Consider the following 27,391-nt stretch of genomic DNA (forward strand, 5'->3'; position numbering starts at 1 on the left):
TGGTGGATGAAGGCCTGATACCTCAACAATCCCCAGTATCCACACCTAATAGAATGAGAGAACCCAACCCCCTCTTGTAAAACTGTCCTCTGACCTCCACATGTACATGCGTGCATGCACACATGTGCACACACACACACGTACATGATTTTCTAATTAATTTTTGAGACGGGTTCTTACTATGCAGCCCTGGCTGCCCTGGAATGTACCATGTAGATGAAACTGGCCTTGACTTCACAGAGCTCTGACTGCCACCATCTCCTGAGTGCTGGGATTAAAAACACCTGGCTTTGTTTTTAATTTAAAATTAAAATTTTAATGTCCGTGAGTCAGAAGCCAACCTAATTTACACAGTGAGTTTTAGGACAGGGACACATAGACCCTGTCTCAAAAATTAAAAGCAACAAGGAAGGTTTCAGGTCAAGCAATATTATCTGGAAGAGACTGGATTCTATCTACATCATGTGTCAACTGCCCGTGAAGATACTTTAGTCCTACAGATTTTTGCATTAAAGCCAGGCCACAAAATGCAGAGTGGAGGAGTCCCACAACATAGTCAACCCCCAGGAAATAAAAGTAAATAATCTTTTTAAAAATTGTTCCTAATTAAAGCTGGGTGGTGATAATATACACCTTTAATCCCAGCACTCTGGAGGCAGTGGCAAACTCATTTCTATGAGTTTGAGGTCAGCCTGGTCTACAGAGCAAGTTCCAGGACAGCCAAGGCTACATGGAGAAACCCTATGTCAGAAAAACAAAACCAAAAAAGTTCCTAATTACTCTGGAATATTATATCCTACCATTTCAGGGACCAGCATGAACATGGATACTAAATCCAGATAAAGACAATATGAGAAAAACTGATTTCTGCATCCCCTCGAGGAGAGAAAGAGAAGTAAACAAAGCCCAAGTCAGATGGGAAGAGAGATAGCCTGCATGGCCTCTTCTTGGCTGATGGTCCCAGGGTTGCACACAAAAGCCTTCCCAACTCAGTCCCAAGCAGCCATCAAAGCCTCTTTGCTATGTCCTCGCTTCCATAACTACCACTCACAGACTTGTCCTCCACAATGGCCAGAATCAGATCCTCTCTCTGAGGATGCCTTACCAGAGCAGGGGACCTTGGCAGCCAATCCTTAACCTCTCCCCAGTGTTGACCCCCCTCCCTCCAGAAATATCAATTCCATACTAATTCTCCAAAGGAGCATGTCTGCTAGCCTTGCCTGAGGCTTTGGACCTAGCTTCTACTGCCTACCTGCCTACCTGCTCACCAGCTCATAAGTTGCTGCTTCCACCTAGCTAGAGAGAACCCTGTCTCCTGCTCTTTCCTATTTCAACCCTTTGTCTACCTGTTACACCAGAAATTAGAGCACTTGGCTGCACAGCAAAGCCCCTTGGCCCACAGCACGAAAAGGTCCCAAACACTGAAAGCACGAGATGCCTCCTCTGGCAGTGCAAATGTCCTAACGCCCAGCATTAGAGTCAGCCAGCCAGGTGACCTCCCCAGCAGGCCCCAGAGGAACTCACAGTCACCCCAAAGTTCCAACCCCAGTATCCATGCTGCCAAGGTGCAAAGTCCCAGATCTGGCAGTCCTCGTGACCTGAGGTGGTCTGAGAGCCTAAGAGGTGGTCACCCACCTGCTGGCTGTGGTTGTGCTATTGGCCTTCTTGGTGGGAGCCTTCTTCTGCTGGGCCTGTTTGGCTGGTGGGGCGGCCTTGGCCTTCTTCTCCTCCTCGGACTTGGCCTTGTGCTTCTCCTTCTCTTTGTCTTTGTCCTTGTCTTTCTTCTTCTTCTCCTTCTCCTTCTTCTCCTTTTTCTTCTTTGGTTTGTTCACTGGGGCCTGAGACAAGGCGGCCAGCTGTTCATGCACGGCCTTCAGCTGGAAAAGAGCAGGCAGCTAAGCGAGCAGTCTGGGTAGGCCTGTGCCCCTGTGGCTGCCTCAGCTATGTGGGATAAGCCAGGGGCATCTGGGCCCCGCTCTGCCTTTGGAAGCCAGAGAGATGTAGGGAAGCACTTCACAGCCCACTCTGCCCCTCTCTCTGTGCCTGCTGGTGAGTCACTTCACCTTCTGAACCTGTTCCCTCGCCTCTGGGGACAGGGACCCACCTCCCAGGGTGGCTGCCCATAGGCTGGGCTTGGGGCAGGTGACACGGGAGGAACTTGCTAACGGCAGCTAATACTTTCATTGTTAATGCTTATCTTTCAGAAGTCGACTAGAGTGTGAGCACCTGCACAGAGGAGACATTCAACAGCTGATCCTGGAAGGTTCCGCAGCCAGTCTGCGGGATCAAAGTGAGACAATGGCAGCAACGCATCCTCCTGGTGCCCACCAGCAGCCAGCAAGACAGAATGCTGCATTTATGTCTTGGGGAGGAGGATTGTGACCCACGTTGTATTGGTAATCAGGTAGCCTGTATGGCTCCTGGGTATCCCGGGAAAAGCTACATAGCCAACAGGGAAAGGCACCATGCACTGGGAAGGAAAGGCGAATTCCCTGCTCCATGTCCTCATCATCTCAGAATCTGACATGTAGCTTCATCTGGCAATCCTCTACTCTCCTGGCCAGTCCTCCCCCTGGAGCCACCTGCTCAAGCACACTGCTTTGCCTTGGTGGCGACATTCTGACTCCACGGGGCTGGCTGTAATACCCTGGGAAAATAGTTCATACTGCTGGGCCGATCTCAAAACAAGTCATGTCATTCTGCATATCAGGGAGACTGAGGCAGAGAAGGTCACAGGAGGCACAGATCTGAGTTCTTGGAGACTGTAGCACACCCACTATAGCCACTGCTTAAAAAGCATCTTTGTGGCCTGTTTGACTTCCAGCCTTTCTGGAGGGTCCTGCCCTCCAGGGGTCCAAGAATGTCTCAGACACACAAGTACTTTCAGTCGCCTGTGTGCTCCAGGAAGCCTCCTCAGACCCAGGAAGGTGCTGTGTTGTGTGAGCAACCCCACCAGAGACCCTCTACCAGTGCTACAGATAAAGATCACAGCAGCTGGAGGAAACAACAAGTGATGGCAAGAGGCCAGCTTAGGCAGTAAGGCTTGGTGGTCCATACCCACTGGGAAACAGCATGGAAGTGGTTATCCTCACCTGCTCCTGCAGCTCTGCCAGCCGAGTGGCTCGCTCCTCCTCTGAGTCTGAGCTGCCTGAGTCTGAAGAGCTCTCCTCGCTACTACGACTGCTCTCAGCACCTTTGCTCACTACAGGGGCTGTAGGAGCAGGCAGTGCAGGTGCCTCCATAGGCTCATCAGGCATCTTGGCAAACCTCATCTCAAACACATCCTGGGGAAAAAAGGGGACAGCTAAACACCTACATACCCACAAGACAGCCCCTCCAGCATGTAAGATGCCTCTGAGCTGCACCAGACCACACACAGTTCAGGCTCTATGGAGGCATAGGCCTGCCACCCTCCTTTGTCCCCTACTATCCCCACGCAATTCCCAAGTGTAGGCCTAGAATGGGGGAAAGAGGCCAGCCAATCACAGACCTGAGTTTCTGGGGCCTGGCATGCAGCTCCCCTGGCTAATCTGCAAGTCTGTGTAGAAGGCACGGACAGTCATACAGCCCTGGGTGCCAGGCTCCTCAGGAATGCCCTCTGTTAACAAGAGTACCCTTCCTTCAGTCCTCAACTCCAGCAGGGATCCTAGCCACTGAGAGCTGGCTCCTGTCTCACCTGATTCCCTTTCTGGGGTTGTACTGCAGTGACACACCTCATACCCAGTGAATACCAAAATGGGCAGAGTTATATCCCAGCAAAGCTAAATTCGGAAAGTCCCTCACAGCTCCTGCAGGACCAAACACTTGGAAAACCCTCTTGATGAATATCATTCTATCCTGGGGCAGAAAGGGATGAGGGAGCCATGTGGAAATAAGAGGGCATTCCCTTTGCCTGCCTCATATACTCGGTCCACCCAAACATGTATGAGTGCACACATGTGCACACCCATCATGCTGGAGCCCAGATTCTCAAAGTGCTTCCTCTGAGTGTGCTCTCAGACTCTTCCCAACCCTTAGATCCCCAAACTAAGAAGTCAGAGGTCTGGGAGGCTACTGTTGGCAAGTCATTAGGGTGTTAGACTCTAGGCCCGAGTGCCGAGTTCCTAAAATTCACAGTGGTGACTACTGAACAACACCAATAACAAAGCTCCTCCAGCCTCGGGAGGACAGCACAGTACCCTTTGACATTGTATGGTGATGCCTTCAGCGTCCAAGCACAGAGAGCAAGGTCTTAGCAGTAGACAGGCCCTAAGGCTGCCTCTGTGCATAAGGGGACCTCCATGACCACTGTGCACTGTTTTCCAGCAGTGTCATTTTCAAAAAAAGTGAAAACATTAGGACATTAGGAGGACCCACAAATGAGAAAAAAGGCTTTGCCCAGCAGTCCTCAGAACCCAAGATGGCTTTCAGGGACCTCAGGACATGCCTGAGCCAGGAATTAAGAAATTCTCATAGAACATTCTAGGTCCTAAAGTCAGGAGTCATGCATGGTACACCTACTAGGACTCAGGAGAATGAAGCAGGAGGAGGGCCATGAGTTCAAGGCTAACCTAAGTTACAGAACCAGACACTGTTTAAAAAACTTTTTAAGGGGCTGGAGAGATGGCTCAGAGCTTAAGAGCATTGCCCTGCTCTTCCAAAGGTCCTGAGTTCAATTCCCGGCAACCACATGATGGCTCATAACCATCTGTAATGGGGTCTGGTGCCCTCTTCTGGCCTGCAGGCATACACACAGACAGAATATTGTATACATAATAAATAAATAAATATTAAAAAAAAACTTTTTAATTTTTATTTTATGTGTATTTTGCCTGCACATATGTTTATGCACTACATGAATGCAGTGCTCACATGCATGCAGGCCAGAAGAGAGCGTTGCATCCCCTAGAACTGGAACTATAGATGGTTGTGAGCCACCATGTAGGTGCTGGGAATCAAACTCGGCCCTATGCAAGAGTAACAAGTGCTCTTATCAGCTTAAGCCATCTCTCCAGCTCCTCAGACTCAGTTAAAAACAGCAATAACAACAACAAATAAAAAAAACTAACAACCCAAAGAAAAACAAAACAAAAAAATCTAAAACAAAAATCACAATGTTCAGGTGCTGGGAAAAAACTAACCATAATCTTTATTTTTTTGTCTCCAAAAACAAAGTCTTTTGATAACTTCCTCCAATCAAATAATCAATTACAAACAGCAGAGAAATCTTGGTGTTCTATAAAGCACCTAGTCTTTGGCAGTACATCCTGAGTGAAACCATGTGAATGGCTCACACTTACGCGAAAGGCTATGTCAGAACACTCTGGTCTCCCCTTAAGACAGTCACTAACATACAGTGACTGTCATCCACTGTACGCCCCCCAGCCCTGCTCTAACACTTCAGCAGAGTGGACACCTGCTAGCCTCATTAGGGTACACCAGTCCCACATGGACAGGCTCACCTGCAGTGGTACCCTGAAGGGCAGCTAGGCTACAGCCATAGAGGCTATTGCCTGCTTCCCACCTTCCCATCCTATCCTGAAGCTTAAAAATCAGAGGCTAGCCTATTTACCATGTATCCTGGAATCTGCTCTAAGCCTAGAAGGATCTCACTGCCACACAGGCAAAACAGGCTGTGGAAATAAGGCTCCTCAGAGGCCTGCCTGCTGGAGATGCTTCTCAGACACTTGTATCATCCCAGTTCACCAGGCTACATCTAAGGCTTCAATACTCATAGCACAACTCAGCTGTTAATCACATTTATACCCAGCCCTGGATTACCTGGAGCTTTCTGGCCATGGCCACCACTTCGTGGTCTGGAGGATTGTACTTATAACAATTCGAGAACATTAACCGGATATCAGCAGCGAAGCCCTGTGCATCTGGGTACTCGCGGCTGTCCATTTTCCTCTGTAACAAGCAACAAGTGTGAGCAGACAGCACTACCCAGACCATGTAGGGGATAGACTCAGAGACTCAGAACATCTTCTGGCAACCAAGGCAACTGCCAGTGAGGACATCTGTCAATTAGCTTGGGTTGGAGTACTCAGAAGAGGGAGCCTTGGGAGAAGGGGTCAGAAGTGATGGTTCAACACGAAGCACCCTGGCTCCAAGGACAGAGCTACTGGATGAAGAAACACTGGGAGATAAACCAACCCTACAGCCAAACCCATCTTCAGCTAGAGTTTCCAGTTCCATACAGCAGACATCACAGAAGGTTCTGGTGTTGGGGACTTTCATGGAGTTTTAGGTAAAGACTCTGCCCATCTTGGGAAGTCCACTCAATTTACAGAAGGAGAGTTTGCTTTTCTTGTGAGGAATCCAGGAGTTGTTACCAATTTGCCTCTTAGGAGATGCCTTATGTCTTGGGCCCAGAGGCAGTTTTCAGACTGTGCAGGGATGGAGGGCAGCAGGGGCCTGTGGAGCTGATGCTGACGAATCATATGGACCTGGTCACCCCGTAGCGAAATCCCTCACACTCCACTGAAGTCTAGCCCAAGGAGTCCCAGAAAAGGCAGGTTGGACAGGGTCACACAGGCAGGCACACAAAGCTGAGCGGGGCAGACTGGTGGAGAGTGGGTTGGCATACTTTAAGCACTTATGAGGGTGTCAAGCTCCTGTCTTGTGTGGAGATCATTGGTCAGTGACCTAGGGGCTAACCAACCACTTTAACCTCTGATTGGACATGGATTGCCACACAGTGGAGGGATCTCAATAACAGGCTTGGAGCCAAGTGATGGTGGCACATGCCTTTAATCCCAGCACTCAGGAGGCAAAGGCAGGTGGATCTCTGAGTTTGAGGCCAGCCTAGTCTACAAGAGCTAGTTTCCAGGACAGGCTCCAAAGCTACAGAGAAAGCCTGTCTCGAAAAAAATAAAATAAAATAACAAAGACAACCATGCTCTCAGCAGAGGCTGCTTGGAAAAAAGCCTCCTGGAGCTGGTATGACGCATGCCAGTACAATTTCCCCCTTACGTTTTGTTATTAAACTCTGTCAACAGTAGATGCTGGAGAGATGGTTCAGTGGTTAAGGGCACTTGTTACTTTTGCAGAGGAGCTGGGTTCAGTTCTCATCACCCACATAGTAACTTACAGCCATCCATAACTCCAGTTCCAGGGGACTCAACCTTCTAACTTCTGTGGGCACCAGACATGCACATGGTGCACATACACACATGCAGGCAAACATGCATACAGGCAAATAAATCTAAACAAAAATGAAATTCACACCATATTAAGGTATTTTCTCCCTTTACTGCACAGTCTTTAGAAATCGAGGCGGTCTTATACTCTTCTGCTATAGTCTTTTCATAGGGTGTTAATCAGACTCAGTCATGCAAGAGTCACCTGGGTAAGCACCTAGTGTCTCTACAAGCCTGGGCAAAGCACATGGCGACTTCTCAGTAAACTGAACTCCCAAATCTGCCTCATCTTGGACCCAAAGGGAAATAGAGGCCAACCTGTCACAGTGCATCAAAAACAGTGGTACCCCAGCCAAGTTCCAGAACTCCAAACAATCGCACAGTAGTGGCCAGGCAGGATAAAACAAGGCTTCCAGCAGCTTTGGGGTTATGTGGTTCCCAGGGCCTGCTTCCTCACCCCAATCCTGCTAGACAGGCCAGTTGCTTGCTTCATTTTTACTCAAATGAGCACCAGGCATAAAGTTGTTTAGGTGGCCTGCCTGCCCAATATAATTACCTAGGACGAAAAGCTTCTATTGGGAGATTGTGCCAATGATGAGGTACAGCAGCTGACACCACTGCCTTTACAAGGATGCCTGGATGATACAGGCAACTAAAACACTACACGACTTAGAGATGGGGGCTGCCTGCCTCAACTGGCAAGGAGAGTCCCGGAGGCTACCACAGAGATTCCCTCTAGGAAGGGCAGAAGAACCAAGCCCAGCTCCAGGGTTGTCATCTCCCAAGCTCCTTTGCCCGCAAAAGCTCAAGTCCATTTTCATGACCGCCAGGCCCTGATTTGGCTGGACACAGCAAAACCCAAAATGAGATACTGACTCTGAGAAAACCTAGCAAGGGGATGGCACAGCTCAGCTTGTGGCCTCATTGTTTTGCCCATCTTTCTCCACTTCCCTGTCTGGGTGGGAGCAGGGCTCAAAGGTAGCCAAGCACTAAGGCAAGGCCCACCACCAGACTCCCACCTCTGCCGTGAGGTGCCTACATATCAGGGGTTTTGAGACAGGACTCTGTGTAGCCCTAGATGTCCTGGAACTTTCTATGTACACCAGGTTGATTTCATCAGCCTCAGAAGCAGACACCTTTAAAAGCCCCCTTATCTGCCGATACAGAACTAGGGAACAGAAGGAAGAACTGAACCACTGATCTGTTTCACCAGAATAACCGACAATAGAGGTGCAGACTCAGGGACCAACAGGCTTTCTTCCCTGACCAGGTCAGGGTATAGGCAGGCCTAGTTCTCAAGGAGCAAGGGACATCAGCAGAACAGGATCAGAGTGGGCTCAGTCAGGCAGGAGAGCCTGCTGGCTCTGGTTATGGGCACTACCCTGCCCTCAACACCACCCCACTTACTTTGACTGTGCTGAGGTCCATGGGATGCTTGATGATGTCATGGTAGTCATGCAGCTCCAGAGCCTCAGCATCAACTGGCTTGTAGAAGGGCCACGCATAGGCAGCATGCTTCTTGGACAGCATCTCCCGGAGAATGCTGTCACAGTGCCGCAGGTGCTCGGACAACTTCCCCTTTTTACCGGCATGCTGTGGGACCTCACCATCTTCCAGGTCCTTCTTGGGAGGTTTGATGGGGCGGCCCCCACTCTCCCTTCGGGCTACCACCTTGGCCTGCTTGGGCTCTGAAAGTGGAGGGGGAGACTCGCTCCGGCTGGCAGTGATGGCAGACGTCGTAGGTGTGGTTGTGTCCGCTTTCCGCTTCACACCCTTTTTCTAGGACAACAAAGTAACAGTGAACTCCAGAAACAAGGAAGTGTACAGGGAGATGTGTCTCACAGCCGCCACACCTCCAGAATGCAGACCGCCTGCCAGGCGCCAAGCTAGCGACCACATGCAGGGTCTCATTTCCTTCTCAGCTGTCCCCACAGTACAGAAGACACCGAGGCTCAGAGGGGCCAGGCCCAGTCCAAGGTCACACAGCTGGCCATGGTGATGCTGGGACTCTATCCCTCAGCCCCGAGGATTCAGGTGGGTGACCTGAGCAGCATGAGGTGCTGCAGGGAATTCACCCAACATCTAACAAGCACCACAGATTGGTGCCAGAGACAGAGACTCCCTGCTTTAAAGACCAGGAGGAAAGTGCCAGACCAGGCCCTGAGCAGGTGCTTCAAGGACAGACACAAATCGAGCAGAAGGAGGGGAGGCAGGAGGAGCATTCCAGGCTGGATGGGTGGGGGCAGCCTGACCAGGAGACATGAAGCAGTCATAGCAGTTACAGGCCAAGAGACTCCAAGGGCTGTAGGCATGGACAGACCAGGACTCTTATCTGGAAGGCACAGGCAGTGCAGAGGGCTGCTAAGCCCAGGAGGTACCACAGCCTCCCATGGGTGCACCTGAAGCCGGCTGCTAATAGCTGACACACATATAGTCTCTGCCAAGGGACCTAAGGGGGAAAGGCGTCTCTACCACAGCCTGAAGAGTCCAACCAATAGTTATCACCAACCGAGTTGGGATCAGGGTTTGGTATATAGTGAGACCTGCTCAGCGGATTTCTCTTAGCTTGCTTAGGTGGGCAGAGAAGCCAACTAGAGCCACAACTCACAGGCCAGGTGATGGCAACAGAACCTGCATTGACAGCCCCCTAATTACTTTCCCAGCCAAGCTGCCACCCTCAGGCTGACAGGGGCACGAACTGGCCATCCAAAAACATTGATGGGCACCTACAGGATGGCAAGCACCAAGCGCGAGCTGCAGAGGACCTGGGGTGGGAGGGCAGACTCGCTGTGACAAACAGCCTGGCCAGGCGCCACCGGGAAGTGCAGGCAGTGAAGGCCACAGGGAAGGGAAGGCAATGGAGGTGGCATTTTACCTTGGGAGAGCCATTTAACCCCTGAGCGCCCGTTTCCTCATCTGTAAGAGGGGGGGACTACTGCCTGCCCCAGAGGGTCACTGTGAGGATCAAATTGAAGAAGATAACACACATGAGTGCCTGTTACGGGCCCTACTCAAAGCAGGAGATTCAACAGGCCTTGCCAACCCCGCACCTCACAGAAAGCCCCATTCCATCTAGACCCAAGTAGGGCCCGGCCAGGGCAGGACAGTGTCCACTGTGAGAACTCTCAGCAAACAAGGGATAGCTGTCAGACCCTTACAAATCCAGGCTCGTGCCATTGGCCACCATTCCCCCAAGAATGACCAAAGATGACCTGACCCCTCTACCCTCACTACTCCCTCCATACCTTCCTACCTTTCCCAATGGCTTGAAAAGGCCAGGGCTACCAGGCCGGAGAAGCTGGGGTTCAAGTCCAGCCCAGCCAGCACCAGCCATGTGACCTCTACCCCTGAGCCTCGGTCTCCTTGTCTGTGCAGAAAAATCTTTCCAAACAGCTGCACCTAGAAAGGCAGGAGAGTGCCCACCTGCCCCAGTACTGCCCCTGCTTCATGAACTCTATGGGGCTCGGACCTCCAGCCAACCTCACCAGATAGCGATGCAGGCCTCAGAGAAGCTCACCTTGACTACAGGCGGTGTGGGAGGGACCACAGGGACAATGGGTGTCGCAGGAGGAGGCTGTGCAGCAGCTGGGGGAACGGGAACCGATGTGACGTTTGCAGTGATGGTTGGTACAGGGGTGGCAGCAATGACGGGTGTCTGGGATACAGTTGAGGGTATATTCTGGAAGGGGGTTGCTGGGGAGACCGAGGATACAGCTGCCACCTGTTGTGTACCTTCAAAGCAAGGACAGGGAGCTCAACTCAGTGGGTTCTGTGTTTCAAGAAGCATCTAAGGCCATGCCATCCAGCCATAGCACTAAGGCCTCTGGGACAGACCAAGCAGTCTCTTCCTAGCCTTGGAGCAGGAGTTGGCCCTGCTGCCTGGGCAATGTTCACTGAGTGACTGGAAGAGAAAACCAGAGTAAGCCCCATAGCTGGGTGGAGAAACCCACTCAGAGCCCATAGCTAACTGACAACCCAGGACTTGGCCTTTCTCGCCCCTAGCTTAATTTCAGCCACTCCCTGCCCAGTCAGTCATTCTGTCTGACACATCTCTCTAGTCAATACCCATTCTCAGACCTGATCGGACCCCAGGTTGGCCTCATGGCTCTGGATAATGATTACCTTGACTCTCTCCAACCGAGAGACAAACTCCTCTAAACCAGACAGCAAGTCAAAGCCAATGCTAAGATCAATAAAAACAGGAGTGAGATGTGGGAGGTCACCAGACACGTGACAGCAACTACAGCGATGTTCTCCCTGTTCTAGACAGATCTGCACCTGTCAAGCTCATCACACCTGTCCTACCTGGCAGACAAGGAACACAACTCAGAGGGACCAGGGAACTCACACCGACCCCTTCCACTTATAATCTCAGCAGAAAATGCCTGCACTCCCTGTCTGCCTCTTTTTACCTGCATTCTGGGCTCCTGCAGCTGGTTTCCGGCCTTTGCCCTTTGGAGCAGGGGGCAATAGTTCAACTTCCTCCTGGGGCATCTGGGCTACTTTCTGCAGAAAGATTTTCTCTAAGGCCTGGGCCATTAGCACTATGTCATCTGTGGGCTGAAGACAGAGAACCCGGGTCACTTGTCGTGAAAGGAGCTGTGCACTTGCAAAAGACACTGTAGGTTATAGTACAAGAATGCGTCAAATTTTGTTAAGAGACTCGGCATGAAGGAAAGGCAAGAATAATATTTTTCAATGTGAAAAAAAAAAAAAACAAAATAGAAACAAAGACAAAGTATAAAATAAAAACAGCCTTCATAGCTGGGCGGTGGTGGTTCATGCCTTTAATCCCAGCACTTGGGAGGCAGAGGCAGGTGGATCTCTGTGAGTTTGAGGCCAACCTGGTCTACAAGAGCTAGTTCCAGGACAGGCTTCAAAACTACAGAGAAACCCTATCTTGAAAAACCAAAAAAAAACAAAAACTCCTTCATCCAGCAAGCAGGGAAAAGGGGCCTCCACAGCTGGGCTCTAACACCTTTCACACCTTTCCTATATTCACACTGCTAAAAGAACAAACCCTCAAGCAGGGCCCTGCGAACTTGGCCATCTATTCTGACACTGACCACTCTTCAGAGTTCCCAAGTGCTCTGTATAACACTTCGGGTAGCTACCACTGGGTCACAGTCTACTTAACTACTTCCTCCTGATGGCAGGCTGGGCCCACAGTTCTGCACCGTTAGGATTTCTAAGGGTGGAGCTCCTAGGTCTCAGAATAGAGTCCATGGGCTATGTCAGTGACCTCTAAAAGCTACCCAGTTTCCACTAACCCCCCAGCAGGCCACTGGGATGGCATAGGGAATCACTGAGCACAAAGGTGCCAGGACACTGTCTGCTGCAACCCCAAGAGCCATGGCAGAGGGCTTGGACTCACAAGGCACCTATGAACCAACAGCATGCAGGGACTCGGACCTCCCAGTGCCAAGCTTGCTCCCTCAAGCAGTTTTGGGGCTGTGTTGTATCTCACCTTGTTATAAATATAACAGTTTGTAAACATGGTGTTGAAGTCCTGCATACACTCACTGGCACTCCAATAATAATTATTTTCTAGTCTCTTCTTGATAGTCCCCATGTCCATTGGGTTTTTTATTATTTTATGATAATCCTAGGGAAAAAGATGTTCAGAGGTGTTAATCAAAGAAAGAGTCAATGTTATTCTCAAGTTTCCCAAGCACAGCAAAGTCCTCCCTAGTCAGTTGGGTCCCAGGGCTAGGTCTAGAAGCCTAAGAGCAGGTGGGGCATGTGGTCGAAGAGACTCCTGGCCAGTCCCAAACTCTTGCCAAATCTGTTCTCATGGGTTTCTACAGCAGGGGGCAGAGCCTGAGCTGGTCCACATGCAGACAGAGCCAAATTCCCTTTGATTCTAAACCTGCAGGTGTCCAGGGATCAAGCATGTACAGAAACAAATGAAAAAGTGCCCCTGCTGGCCTTCTCATTGCAACTCTCCAGGTATCTCTATATCAGATAAAATCTGAGCGTGCAGTAAAGGGACCACCGCCTAGATGCACACCTGGCATTTGACTATGAGGAATCACGATGAGTGTGCAGAAGCACAGCCCCTAGTGCATGAGTTAAGAGATTTGCATGGCCTCTGACCCAGGCCCCCATCATCCTCTAGCCCAGGGGTTCTCAACCTTCCTAATGCTATGACCCTTTAATACAGTTAATACATGTTAATGTGACCCTCAACCATAAAACTATTTTGTTGTTCCTTTATAACTGTGATTTTGTTATTGTTATGAACTGTAATGTATCTGTATTCCAATGGTCTTAGATGACCCTTGTGTGGAAGGATCACTAGACCCCCAAAGAGGGTTACGACCTACAGGTTGAGAACTACTACTGTAGCCCCTTTTATTCTAATTTCACCATAGAAGTCAGGGGTTCTCCCCATTTCTTGAACCGAGGGCAGCCACCCAACTAGACCAATGGCTTCCTGTGCGGCACTGAGGCACAGGCAGCACCTGCTGTATCTCAGACACCACCTTTGGGCAGGATTTCCAGGAGTGGGCTAAAGGCCACTCACAGGCAGGTTCAACTTGATTGCGTCCACAGGCTGGTAGAACGGCCAGGCGAACTGATGTTTCCAGAGTGTCTTCACCACCACATTCTGCATGTACTGCAGTTGGTTAGTCTTTCGGCCAGGCTTGCTGGGATTGGAGACCTCGGGTGGAGGAGGGTTCACAGGGCCCGGGGCTGCCGGGATCCCCGTGGGGGCAACCGCTGTAGTAGTGGACATTCTCTGGCAGCTTAATCACTTGCTGTCACAGCAGCAGCTCAGAGAGGCACTCGTTATGGAGGCTTGGCATCCCATTTCTAGGCCCAGTCAGGCACCTGCAGAAGCAAGCAGAGACGCTATCACTTGAAGAGCCTCTACTTCAGCAAGGACACAACTTTCCCTGCCACCTCGATGTGTGGCTGTGGCACTCCTCAGAGCCACCCCAGCCACTGCTCTTCTACCTGGGAAAAGCGCAAACATGAATCACTGGCCACCAGAAAGGGGATAGGGAAGAGTATGAAGGGCCTAGTCCCTTTCAGATCACAGCCCCATGGACTGGTAAGGGCTGGCTCAATTCTACCAGTCTGTCAATTACTTGTCTGTGGTGATGTTTTAAACAATTGAGGCCCAGAGAACTACAACATGTAGCTTAGCTGAGAGATGAGCAACAACTGGTTTGCGGACCTAAACCTGGCACAGGGAGCTGGGGCCCTGAGGCATGGCATGAGGTTCTAATGTAACCAGGAGGACCAGCTGGGGTTTGTGATGGCAGCCAGCTGTGACATGCCTGGCCCTCACCCAATCAGAATGGTGAAAGAGGGTGACTACATTAGCAGTCTTCTTCTGTGTCCCACCTGTGTGTGCAATTCCTGAACAAGACACATTTTGAGACTTCAAGTCCCCATCCTAGCTGTCAGGAATACTGGCCACATACAGAACTGATGTGTCCATGACAGTTCTGCAAATCCCTGAAAAGCCAGGGTAATGTGCAACAGTGGTAAAGCATGCTGGGTGTCCCCACTCAACAGAAACTGTGCTATAACTTTCACAGGGCTCCCCCACTGCATGGTTTCCCTGCTGCATGGTACTCCCATGGTACAGCACTGATAAGGGAGCAGCACCACTCTGCAGACACTCAACAGTGAGGATACTATAAAGCAGAGGTAGCACACAGTATGACACAGGGTGTGGGGGGGTCATACAGGAGAAGCATGTGCAGGAATATATAGTTCCTTCAATATTCAAACTTCTTGCAGTCTGTTGACATGGACACAACAATAGCCTAAGACTCAAGGAGGAATGGCAAAGCCCTACCCACTCCCTGGGGTGAGACCCAGAAAGGAATAGCAAAGTCTTCTTCTGGTCCATGTATGCAGAAATGGTCCACCATAGCTTCCTCCCCAGGGTTTCTCCGTAGTTTTTGGTTCCTGTCCTGGAACTAGCTCTTGTAGACCAGGCTGGCCTCGAACTCACAGAGATCCGCCTGCCTCTGCCTCCCGAGTACTGGGATTAAAGGGGTGCGCCACCACAGCCCAGCCAAGATACTTAGTCTTAAATCACTCTCTTACAGCAACTACTCCTGCAGAGATCCGCTAAACTTGCCTCTTTGACCCAGCTGTATACCATAAACCCTCCTCCTTGTTCATCTGTGAGCAATAACCCCACCTCCCTGTTCAACTGTACATAAGGAATGTGCTGAACTTCCAGGGTGCTGCATCTTCTCCATCAAAAAGCCCAGTCCACCTGACTTTCAGCTGTTCCTCCATATCTGCCTGTTCTTTCTTCATTCCTTTGATGCCCCCAGTCAGGACTGTCCCTAGGACAGTTGCAAAGACTCAGCAGCTGTCTCCCAAGGAGGAAGCTAGGTAGCACCATATGGACCCACTTCCACTGCGAAAGGCCTCGCCCAAGCTCCATGCTGCATGTGGGGCCTGGTGCCTCATGTGAACCTTGATATCTTTCAAACTTTCCGGTATGTTTATGTTTATCACATTGGAATGGTTCAAGACAATATCCAGAGATGTTCAGCCAGTTCCAGCATTTACAGGCGGATGAGTGGGGCTGGAGTACTCAGACTGGCTGGCATCCTGCTGGTCCTTTCAAGTCTCACCCCAGAGGTTGGTAAATGCTGCAATCTGAAGCTCCTCTGGAGAAGGCTGGCTACTAAACATTTGGTAGCATCTAGTCTCAGCAGGTTCCATTCCTTCCACCCCAGCTCAGGGGAGAAAAGGTCTCAAAAACCTCCATTAGACATGTGTCACCTGCCAAGCAGCTCTTACTGCCCACTTACTGCATCCAAGAAGCACTTCTAAACTTTCTGGGGCGCCATCTGTGTCTGCAGTGAGGCTCTGCAGGCATCATCCTGGGCACCCACAGCCTCAGAGAATAGACCAGAGGGCAAGCAGCCCCTCCAACCCGCGCCAACAACCATGAAGCTGTGTTCTCCCTCCCCTGCAGACCAAAGGCTACCTATGCACAAGTTCAAGGCCGCAAGTCCACCAGGATGTCAGTTCCTACCTCCAGATCACTTCTCACTGGGATCATCAGACAGTCCTGCCCTATACAAAGGAGATGACCCTGTTAACATACTGGGTCAATCACTTGTAGGTTCAAAACCCTGCTCCTGATTCCATACTAACCACCAGGGCCGGAGGTGATAGGGCCCTGGGAAGGGTAGCTACTGTAACCATGTTAGCCTTCATGATCCCTCAGGATATGGGGCTCATGTCCTCCCTAGGCCTTCTTGGAACTTACTGAAATCCTAACAGCATGGGGCTGCAGGGTGGAGGCTGAGGTAGCCATCAGGGTTGTAATTCACCCTTGCTACCTGCCAGCCTCATAGTGTGTCCTTTCATCTCCCATGGGGCTGTGAGCCTGAAGTTAAGCACTCAGGGCTCAGGGAGCACAAGCTGGCTATGACCAGTGTAGAAGTGGAAGTTCACTCTCACAGTGTATGAGATTCCCAGGAACAAAGGCTGGTCTTGCTACTGTGTGGGTCCAGAGAGCTGCAACAGGAGACTGAATCTGACCTGGAGGACCCATGACACCGAAAGGGGTCTGAGACTGCAGGCTAAGGTACAGGGAGGCCTCCTCTGAGGAAGGTAGATGGTCACAGCCCTTTCCATACCCAGGCACGGGAACCACCTCCTGAAATGTCCTAATGCCTGGGATGGAGGAGGAGGGCGACAGCAGGGTGGAAAAGCCACGCCGCCTAGTTCCCAGGACCACCAGAGAGAGGGGCTGAGGGGCAGGATCCCAACTAGTGGGCACCTAAGCTCCTGGCTATGGTAGTTTGAATGGAATGGAATGTAAGCTCATAGGGAGTGGCACTATTAGGAGGTGTGGCTTTTTTGGAGTAGATATGGCCTTGTTTGGAGAAAGTGTGTCACTGTGGGGACAGGCTTTGAGGTCTATTTTGTTCAAGCTTCCCTCAGTGTGACATTGAGACCATTTCCTGCTGTCTTCAAGTCAACATGGAGCAGCTCCTTTGCCAACACCGCGTGCTTTCTGTCATGATGAAAAATGGACTGAACCTCTGAAACTTTTGTTTTGTTTTTTTGAAACAAAGTTCCTCTAGTAACAGTCCTGGTTGTCCTGGAACTTACTCTATAGTCCAGACTGGCCTTAAACTCACTGAGATCCCCCTGCCTCTGCCTCCCAGGTGCTGGGATTAAAGGCATGTGTCACTACCACCTGCAAAACCTCTGAAACTTTTTTAAGATTTATTTATTTATTATGTACACAGTGTTCAGCCTCCATGTATGCCTGCAGGCCAGAAGAGGGCACCAGATCATACAGAAGGTTATGAGCCATGTAGTTGCTGGGAATTGAACTCAGGACCTCAGGAAGAACAGTTAGTAGTGCTCTTAACCTCTGAGCCATCTCCAGCCCAAACCTCTGAAACTTTAAGTGAGCCACCCCAACAAAACGTTTTCCTTATAAGAGTCGCTGCGGTTATGGTATCTCTCACAGCAGTAGAAACCCTAAGAAACATAGTAACCCCCACGGTGCACACAGTACCATGCCTCTGGACTGAGTCAAATGTCCACATACTTCCCTTCAAAGCAAACTAGTCTGGCATGTCTGGGCAGCAGGGGCCACTGTAAGCCTGGCCTGACCTTCAGCCATCAATGCCTAGCAGCCCTCAACTATCCAGACAGCAGTGCAGAGAGAACTGGACTGTCACACAGGAAATGCTAAGTCAGTGAGAGAACCTGTGAAGGAAGGAGAGCCACCGGCTTCCTTAAAAGCTATTTCCCATGAGAGAAACAGCTTTCTGATCCATAGTGGGCCTAGGCTGCTTATCAGGGTGAAGGCTTAGGAGGCAAAGGAGGCTTCCAGAAAGTACAACTGAGATAAGCAGGGCTGCTGTGGGCAGAGTCAGAGACACACCAGAGTACACAAATATGCAGACTCCCATCAATACAAGAAGCATGGGCTGCAGTGCAACCCTAAGCTCAGCCTCGAAGGTTCCTCCAGGGGACAGGTAAGTCATGGTGACCTGAAATGCCAGCAGGCATTTCTGCCCATGGCTGGGCCCTCTATCTCACTGCTGGATATACCCCTGCAATGCTCACAAGCCTACCAACCAGAGGTACCTCTCCCTTCTTGTTTTTTGTTCTGGCTCAAGACAAGAGTCTCACTCTACAGCTCAGACTAGCTAAATCAATGATGTACCCCCTGTTGGGTTACATGTTTCAACTGCCAACTTTTCAGATTTCAGAAGGCCAAACCAGTAGACACAACACCCTTTAGGGGTAGAGAGTGGTGGTCTCTCCTTTGCAGATCCCTATCCTCAGGCCTAAGAGAAGACTCCAATACAGCATCACCTTCTTCAGGGAAGGTCAGAGGACCAAGAGTATGCTGCTAAGAACTTCTGAATAGACAGTGATCTTGCAGCAGCAGAGCTGTGCTCCCAAGGCTGACTTCTCTACAGAGTCCTAGAGTCCCTCACTTGGGCCTCCAGGACAACACGGGTTCCATTCTGTAACTCAGGAGCAAGGTTTGGGGTAAGATACGGCACTCAGGACTGAAGCAAAAGGGAATCAGCCTGTGCCTTGGACAGACTTGTTGGCAAGCCTTGCTGGAGGCCACTGACCTCAACCTTGACTTAGGATTCAACCATCTGCAGGAAGTAGTGCTAATTCTTTGGAGATGAGGATGCTGTGGTTGTGAATTTCAAAATCTTATCGTTTAGGGGTTTGCACTGTACATTCCATGAATGAAAGTGTCTGGAGTTTGATGGCAAAAATGGGAGACGCAGAAGACAAATGAGAGACTGGACTAATCAGACAGTTTAGGACTACCAAGAGACAGGGCACTCCATCTCCACTCTTGCCTTAACCTACAAATCTGGACCATAAGCAAAAGAAGATAACCACATCCTTCAAGAAGCTGAGGCAGGAACCAGGCCTCTGGTAGGCTAGATGGAACTAAAGTAGAATGCCCAAGAGACCTCAGGGTTTCACTTTTTTTTTTTTTTTTTTTTTTTTTTTTTTTTTTTTGAGACAGGGTTTCTCTGTAGTTTTGGAGCATGTCCTGGAACTAGCTCTTGTAAACCAGGCTGACCTCAAACTCACAGAGATCCACCTGCCTCTGCCTCCTGAGTGTTGGGATTAAAGGTGTGCGCCACCACTGCCCAGCCTCACATTTATAACTCAGAAAATCTCCCCTGAGCCCCACCGGCCACCAGGAGAGACATGAGGGGCTCCAGCGGCCTTGAGATTGCTCTTTGTGGTACAGATAGTCCTGCACATCTGGTACCTATGGAGCTGGAACCCAACCTTCTAGGTGCCAGTACAAAAAGGTGCAAACATAGGATGGCAGGACCTCACAGTAAAGGAGCGGGTGGGCCTTGGCATGTCAATGAACGTCAGACAACTCTTCACTGAGGACAACACCCAGGGGGCCACCCTTCTACATGCTGTCTGTCCCAGCCAGCAGTGCACTGATCCTGAGTAAGTCAGGACACAGCAGCTCCAAGCCCTCTAAGGACCAGTCACAGACGCTTCCACACGGGAGTATAACTAACACTCGGAGCAACCACTTCAGTCAGACATGACAGAGGTAGGGCCTGTATCTCATGGGGAAACTGAGGCCCCCTTCCCCAGGCCTGCCACTCAGCAGAGCCTGACTTCTCTATAGCGCCCTAGAATCCCCTCACTTGGGCCTCCAGGACAGCACGGGACCCACAATGGGCAATACCTCAGGACAGCTGTGGGTGAAAGTCCGTCTAAGGAGGCATCAGCCTCAAGAGGATGTGAAACCACCTAGTGTGGAAACTCAGACAAACCACAAAGACCCACAAGCACCAGAGGAAGCCTGGAGCAAGGCTCTAGTGAGTCCCTGAAGGCTGCAGAGGGGCCACCCAGAGAGGGCGGGGTCAACTCATATTCTACACTGATGACAGCCGCCTCACCACACCAAGGCAAGAAAGGCTATAGAGCCAACTCCCCCACCCTCCCTGCCCACCTGCCAAACCCATTCAGGACAGAAGGAAGGAAGGCCTTAATCCTGCAGCTTTCCAGCCTTACTGTACTTACTGTATGGCCTTAGGCAGGCCACCTAACCCTTCCCCAGGTCCAAGAATGAAAGGAAAAAGCCAGCCCTTTAAGTCCAAAGGACAAATCAGCAAAGGTGAGAGGTCAGGGCTCAGGCACCTTGGAAAGACATGGAGGGATAGGAACCTACAATTTTATCACCATGGAAAACACCCAATAAGCTCAACACAATCTCACAGCCTCCTCTAGTCAACTCAATCCCCCCTACACCAGGCCAGCAGTACTAGAGAGCAGGGACCTGAGGGCCAGAACCCCCTGCAGCCCAGTGTTCAGGCTTGACAAAGGTCAACTCCACAGCTACTTAGCACCTTTCCCCCATGTCAAGCCTGGGTCAGCCCAGGCATGGGACAGTTGCCAGGCTGTGGAAGCATATCTAGCCTGGAATGCTTTTCTTGGGATCCGGGGAAGAAGAAGCCTCTACGTTGAGCTTCAAGGTAAGCTGAAAGGGCTCTCTCTCTGGGAAGGCTGTCCTAGCAATGTGGGGAAGAGTCAGAGCCAGTCCAGCTCCCAGGGAATCCAAAGAGTCTGAGCTGTAGAAAGGCAGGGGCCATCCTAAGGGGCTCCCAGCTGGGGACACCTGAGACTGCAAAAAGTGGCTGGGGGGAGGGGCAGCACAGGCATAGATGATGGAGGGGTTGAGGTGGTTCCATGGGTGGTCAGAATACAAAGAAAGCCAAACTGGGTATGCCCAGATCTCATAGGGGACTCAAAGGGCAGGGCCTCAGCTGACCATAGACCACGCTCTGCCAACCGCAAGATGCATTAAAGAGGTTGCGTCACTCAGGAGACAGAGGCAGAGGCAGGAGGATCTCTAAGTCTGAGGTCTGCCTGATCTACATAACAAATTCCAAGACAGTCAAGGCTATGCAGAGTCCCTGTCCATCTCCATCCCCACCCCCCAAGAGTCTTCTGTGATAAGCAGGAGCTCACTTCTACACACTTAAGGTCATCATAGCTCCATACCCTAGTCTCCCCATTGCCCTCAAGTCATCATAGCTTTAGAGGACCCTATACTGATGGGTCCCTCCTTACACTAGGTTTCTGTATCCCTGGGACCCTAATGGTCTGAGTTCAGCCCCAGGTTCTTGCTACTAGTTCTAATACATTGGTGAGCATCCATGGGCTCCAGCTCTCAGGTAGGCAAGCAGCCTCTCAGACATAGAGAACAGGGACCCAATATGGCCCAGGCAGGAGTCAGAGCCAGGCTCCAACAGGGCCATCTACCCAGACTCATCACTATGCCTACAGAACTCTCAACGATGCCACTGCCTTCATACTGGCATACCAGTTGGGTGCCCTGGGAGGGACCACCCCAGGGTTGGTCCTCCAGGCCTGGGAAAACAGATCTGCTAGGGCAAGGCCAATTATGTGACAGACAGAGCCAACTGTTCTTTGCTGTTGGGGCCTGGGGAGGAACATGGCTGGGGGCCTCAAGGCAGACGGGTCTATAAGGGGCCTCCCTGTCCACTGGAGACTCTCCTGAGTGGCACTGCCTGTCCTTTACTCCTAGGCAGGCCCAGTCAGCACCCCAAGCTCACCCTGGTCATACCACACCTGCTTCTAGCAGCTGCCTGGCCCTGTCTGGCAGGGAACCCAGCTCTGATAGGACAAGCCCCACCCCATGAAGGGCCAGCTTTGTGAAACCCTTGACTGTCCGATGGAAGGGCACATAAGGCTCGTGGCTGCAGCTGTCACCGGCACCACACCTCTGACTTCCAACATTGCCCATAGCCCCAGGCTCCTCAGGCTTCACAAGTTTTGGTTTTTCTTAGGTTTCTATGTCTCATAATCCAGCAGTCTGTCCAAGGAAACTAAGCTGCTCTACGTCTGGAGACTGTGGTCTCCAGAAGGGCCTCTGAAACACCCTACCATAGCCACCCCACACAAGACCATTGTGAGGCACTAAGAGACACCTTACACTCTCTGGAGGACACTTAACTTGCAGAGGGAAGGTGAATCACAAGCCTTGTATTTGCAGGGAGTCCCAGCACACGTGCACGCACGTCCATGCACAACGCACGCGCATACACACACACACACCACCAAGTAGCCCCACGTGCACATGCTCGGGGAGCCTGATACTATACTGAACAGAACAAAGTTGGGCAGCAGACACCTGGCACCTGCATCTGTTGAGTCACAGAAGAAACACTCTCTTGTTGGGCTGCATGACAAAAGCCCAACTCGAGGCCTGATTTATAGATAGGTCAACTAAAACCCACAGGGTTGTCACCTGTCTTTTTCAGCTCTCTAAACACTCCAAAGCAAGACCAGGGGTCAGGACGGGAGGTCGACGCAACTGCTCACAGTCCAGCAGCTCAGCCACCTCATCTTTCCATCAGCCACCCAACAGAGGTGCCAGCCAGAAAGCCACCTCCATCAGTCCTTACTCCTGAGTGACTCAAGTCTCTCCCCTTCAATCAGCGGCCCCGAGGAACCAATTCACTCAGAACCCGTGGGAAGGAGGGCTGAGAAAGGTGACAGCCTGGGAGACTACAAGGTCAAGAAGCACAGAATTGGGTGAGCCAGAGGGCCAGGAGCCCAGGACTACCACCTTGCCCTGTCCTCAGACCACTCAAGACAAGGCTCTAGGATCACCTAGAATAGACTGGAGCAGAGCTAAAAATGCTGAGCCAAGTCTTTCGCATCTGCCTTGGTTCCAGGGAGCTGGGTCAGTTCTCCAAGGCTCTCTCTGGTGGGTAGCCCAAAGCGTGTAGTAACCCACCTTCCCCTTAGTCTAACAGGCTACCTGCAGAGCTCAACTCCCTTTCTTTCTGTCACGTGTTCAAAAGGCATTGGGGGGGAGGTGTGTCTCAGCAGGCCCAACAGCAGCACCTACTGCAACTGAACCCAAGCAGGTATCATTCAATGCTTATGCGAAACTGAGGCCATGCCACCCCTAAGACTTGTAGTTTAATGCCTGTGACACAAATGTTCCTTCCACCTCAGGCTCTAGGTCCCATGGGGCTCCTCCTCTACAGGACACACAGCGTCTGGATATGTCTTCTGGAAATATCTAGACGTGGGTGAGGAAGTTTCCGACTTCTAATGCCACTGGCAGTTGACTAAGGACCCTTGGACGTTACTGTACTCATGTGACACTTCTGCACAACTGGAAACCCCTCCACCTCCAGCCCCCAACACCTAGTGAGTCCCTCTGTAGGGAGTGTTCTCCAAAAGCTATGTCCAGTTCAAGGTCATCAAGCCATATCAAGCCATAGAGACACTGAGAAATGAGAGCCAACAGTGTTGGCCTGCCAAAGTCAAAGCCTCTCTCTCTCTCTCTCTCTCTCTCACACACACACACACACACACACACACACACAGTGTTAGCCTGCCAGAGCCAAAGCCAGCCCACCCCAACCCCAACCCCCCACCCCCACAAAATACATGGACTCAGATCTGTATCAACCAACATGCCTACAAGGCGAAGACCAAATTGTGAGCACTCAAAATGGGACACTTTCCCCTGTAAAGAACCCAGCAACACTTAAGATGCGGAGGACTGGACTCAGGAACCAGGGCAACAATGATCACAAATAAACAAAAGGGGCACCACATCTGTCAACTTACTGCAAACAGCAGCCCACAGGTGAGGCTGCAGACCGGGGGGTGCAGGGCATAGCTTCATCAGGACCCCACAAGGTTCAAGGTTGCCCCAAGGAAGGAGCACTGCTTTCTGTCACAACTTCGCAGTACCCTCTGAAGCAAGAAAGGGTATCCACTGGATGCCGGTTTCCCCAGTCAATAGTGTCCTGTGGCTCTTCCTTCTGAGATCTGGGCATTCCAGCACTCACTTGAACAGTAGGCAGAACACCCCACTTGTGGCCTTAGGCCACCCTCCCCCTGAGAAGGCTCTGCCACAGTAAACCAGGAAGTGGACTAGGTAACCCTGGGAGGCTCTGGGGGCACAGCTCCAGGCTTGTAGGAGCTTGGGCAAAATCAAGTCTGGCTCTGCCTTCCCTTTCAACACTCCTCCACTTTCACTTTCTGTGAGTCTATGAGAAGGAGGGAGCCTTTACTAGCTCCATCCCTCATTCAAAGCTCACTTCCAAAGCAGGATACTGCACTGTGCAAAGAAAGCAGTTACTCTACTTTGTAAAAAGAAACCTGGCATCTTCTTAAAAAAAAAAAAAAAAAAAAAAACTGGACACACTCCCTGGTCACCCACTCTGCAAAAGCTTTTCAGTGCCTCTCTCTCCTGGGTTTCCCAAACACAGGACTAGGACTGGATCTCCAAACTCCCAGCGTCTGGCTCAAGCAGTGGACCCCAGCAAGGTCAGAAAGAAACTACCCCTGCCTCCTGAGCAGTCAAGCCTGTACCTCACCTCTCCTGATCTACAGCCAACAGCACACATCGAGGCCTCAGACAGAACCAACAGCAAACAGGCTTTTATTTGCCAATGAGAGGCCATGGAGCCACCAGAAAAGGTCACTGGGGCCTGGGGCTGGTCCTTGCAGGAGCCCTGTCCTGTAACCTGGAAAGCGGGTGAGAAACTCTCAGGGAGTACAGCAGAGATCTCAGCTCTCTTCAGGGACATCCCCACGGACACACAATAAACGCCACTTTAAGGACTAAGAAAGTGCACAACAACACGGAGAAAAAGCAACGGGGGGGGGGGCAGAAGCTGAGCCCCAGCAATTCCTCCACATACTTTTCTTCTCGCACCCAGCCCCATCTTAGCCACTGAAGAACGCACTGCGAGACACAAACGTCTACAACAGTTAGGAAGTTTAAGGTACAGAGGGAAACAACAGCTGTGCACTTATTTCAGGCAGAGAGCTCACGATCAAAATTGCAAAGGGTAGATAGGACTGAGCCCTAAAGCGGGAACTCACAAAACAGTATGCCCTCCACTGACTCCCAGTGAGTCTCCTCCGTGCCCCCTACCCCCAAGGGCAAGGAAGGCTGTTCAGGCTTCCACGTCAGCCCTGCCCCCGGCGCAGCAACTAACTGGTGGAGACAACTTCCCCAGGCCGTCAGGTTTTCTTCACCGGGACCCTTCAAGAACCTCATACAAGAGGCTTTGGGGTGCGCATTCCTCACCCAACTGGCTTGCGTGCTGTACACGAAGTGGGAAAAAGACGTGCACCCCACCCCTCCCACCTCGATTCAACTCGACCTCGCCCGGATTAGTAATCTTTCGGCTGATTTCAAAATGTGAACTGGGTTTCTTCCTGGCCTGGCTGCAATAATCAGTAACTCACGAGAGCGCAAAGTCGTTCCCGGGCCATAACTCTGCAAAGGCGGCCGCCGCCCCCCAAGCCACGCCGCCGCTAGCCCCCCTGGCTAGGCTCACGCAGAACCCAGGCCCAGCTTGGCCTGCCTGCCCCGAGACGATCCGCCCAGGCCGGCGCCAGCAAAGTGGCGCCGGAGCGCACAGCCGCGATCCTGGGGCACACCGCGCGCACCTTCCCGCGCCGCGTCCTCCGGGCAGTCCCCTTCGGAAGATGGCGGGCAGAGGAAAAGGGGAAAGAAAAAAAAATCCCTTCCGTGAGGGAGGGCTGGCGCGGAGCGCGCGGACCGTGCCAAGTCCAGGCTGGGCGCTCCGACCAAGGCGACGCCTCCCAGGCCAGCCCAAGGCGGCCGGCAAGACGCGGGCGCAGAGCGGAGGGGAGCGGAGCCCGCGCAGCCGCCGCGACCTCGGGCGGGCGGCCGCCGCGCTTTGTTGCATCGCGACCGCGCACAAAGGCGGCGGAGGCGGCGGCCCGGGGCTCGGGGTTTTGGGACGCGCGGGAGGCCTGCGCCATGCGCTCGGGGCCGCGCTCTCTCAGCCAGTCCCGCCGCCGCCACCCCGCACGCACAAGGAAGCAAGAGAAAGGCGTACTTGGCCTAGGCGGCTCCAGCGCCGTCGCCTCCCGGCCCGCGCGGCCGGCTCCTCTTTGGCTCGCCGGCCCCGGCAGCATAATAGACGCGCCGGAGCTGTACAGGGCTCATGCGCTGCGCCGCGGCGCCTGGCGGGAGTCGTAGTCCGCGCCCGGGCTCGCGCCAGGGCCGCCCAGGGGAGGCCGAGGCGCACGGACTACATGTCCCGGCCCCGCCGGCGACGCGCCGCGCCCCGCCCCGCGCGCCCCCGGCTGCCCGCCCTGCCGACCCGGCTGCTAGCGGGCCCGGCCCGGGGGGCGCGTGGGGGCGGGGCTGGAAGGCAGCCCGCCAGGACCGGGGGCGTCGCTGGAACCTCGGCCTGCCCGCGCGCGCTTTCTCCTGTGTTCCCTGCTATTTGCAAGGACAAGAACAGGTGGGCGGATTTCCAGAAGCCCAGGAAAGCGTGGGAAAGGCGGGAAAGCAGTTAGGACCCTGGGGTCATTACCTGGGCGCCCCAAGGCCTCCCTCAAACCCCGGACGCGCACACGCAGGGCGGCGCGCACCTTCCCCGAGCTCGTGTTTGTAAACAAACCGCGTGCCTAATTAGCCTGGCGGGGGCGCGCGCAGGGCGGACCCTGCCGGGGAGGAGCCGCGATCAATCCCGCCCCGACAACACTGGGGCGGGATGAAGACCTAGGGACCCAGGAGAGACCTGGCTGCTGGGGCTGGAAGAATGCCAGTTCTTCAAAGCTAAAGACCTACCAGTACAGGATGCCCCAGGCTGTGCCGGCTGACTTTCCCTCCCCACGAGACTCCGTGTGTTCCCATCTGCCTTGCCCGTGGAAAGAGACGAACGAGATAAGTCCCTGTCCCCCTTTCTGCATTTTGAAAGGGTTAGTTCATGGTCACAGTTCAGATCTTGTTTTCGGTGAAGATTACCCCGGTGCCTACGTTAGTCCGTTTTTAGCCATCTGTAACTTACGATGGGTGAGTGTTAGACCCCCAACAAAAACGTCACAAAACAAGTTTTTCATCAGTGCTTGCTGTACCTGCCAATAACAGGGTTCCAGTTTCTGGTGTGGGCTGGACCCATTCCAGGCTCCTGGTGTCACCGGGTTTATTTCTAGTTGAGCAGGCACTTTGCTGCATGCAGGAAATGTGCAGGTGGTTATGGTATTAAATGCCAGAGCCTCCCCGACACACACACACACACACAAACACAAACACAAACACGTACACAGCGAAGATGTTCTCTCCCTGGAGAGGAAACTGAGACTCAAGAAGGCAAAGTGACTTACCCTAAATCTCAGAGCTCCCATACAGGAGGTCCCAACCCCAAAGTCCGGGACTCTTGGAAAGATATTTGAGGACAAACCAGAACCTCTCTAGGTTTCCTGCTGTCTTT

At 52.1% G+C, this 27,391-nt stretch overlaps 1 protein-coding gene across 6 annotated transcripts in view; it reads right to left on the bottom strand.

Moving 5' to 3' along the window:
- The window catches only part of Brd3 (bromodomain containing 3), a 32,440-nt gene extending 5,846 nt beyond the window's left edge, over positions 1 to 26,594 (bottom strand). Inside the window, exons 1-10 of one of the 6 annotated variants that reach the window (XM_050154933.1) lie at positions 26,492 to 26,594; positions 13,648 to 13,955; positions 12,589 to 12,726; positions 11,534 to 11,681; positions 10,639 to 10,853; positions 8,529 to 8,900; positions 5,761 to 5,889; positions 3,093 to 3,284; positions 2,227 to 2,277; positions 1,636 to 1,877 (exon numbers count right to left, since the gene is read on the bottom strand). In XM_050154933.1, coding sequence (XP_050010890.1) covers positions 1,636 to 1,877; positions 2,227 to 2,277; positions 3,093 to 3,284; positions 5,761 to 5,889; positions 8,529 to 8,900; positions 10,639 to 10,853; positions 11,534 to 11,681; positions 12,589 to 12,726; positions 13,648 to 13,860 — 1,700 coding nt within the window. In that variant the 5' untranslated portion in view covers positions 13,861 to 13,955; positions 26,492 to 26,594. Of the gene's footprint in view, positions 1 to 1,635; positions 1,878 to 2,226; positions 2,278 to 3,092; positions 3,285 to 5,760; positions 5,890 to 8,528; positions 8,901 to 10,638; positions 10,854 to 11,533; positions 11,682 to 12,588; positions 12,727 to 13,647; positions 13,956 to 23,753; positions 24,267 to 25,388; positions 25,410 to 25,592; positions 25,739 to 26,008; positions 26,153 to 26,491 lie in introns of those variants that run through there. The other 5 variants (XM_050154930.1, XM_050154931.1, XM_050154934.1 and 2 more) reach the window with 5 other exon arrangements.
- Between the last annotated feature and the right edge of the window lie 797 nt (positions 26,595 to 27,391).

The sequence above is a fragment of the Alexandromys fortis genome, unplaced genomic scaffold (genome assembly GCF_014885135.2).
Source record: "Alexandromys fortis isolate MF-2015 unplaced genomic scaffold, M_Fortis_MF-2015_v1.1 scaffold_72, whole genome shotgun sequence".
Classification (NCBI taxonomy): Eukaryota; Metazoa; Chordata; class Mammalia; order Rodentia; family Cricetidae; genus Alexandromys; species Alexandromys fortis.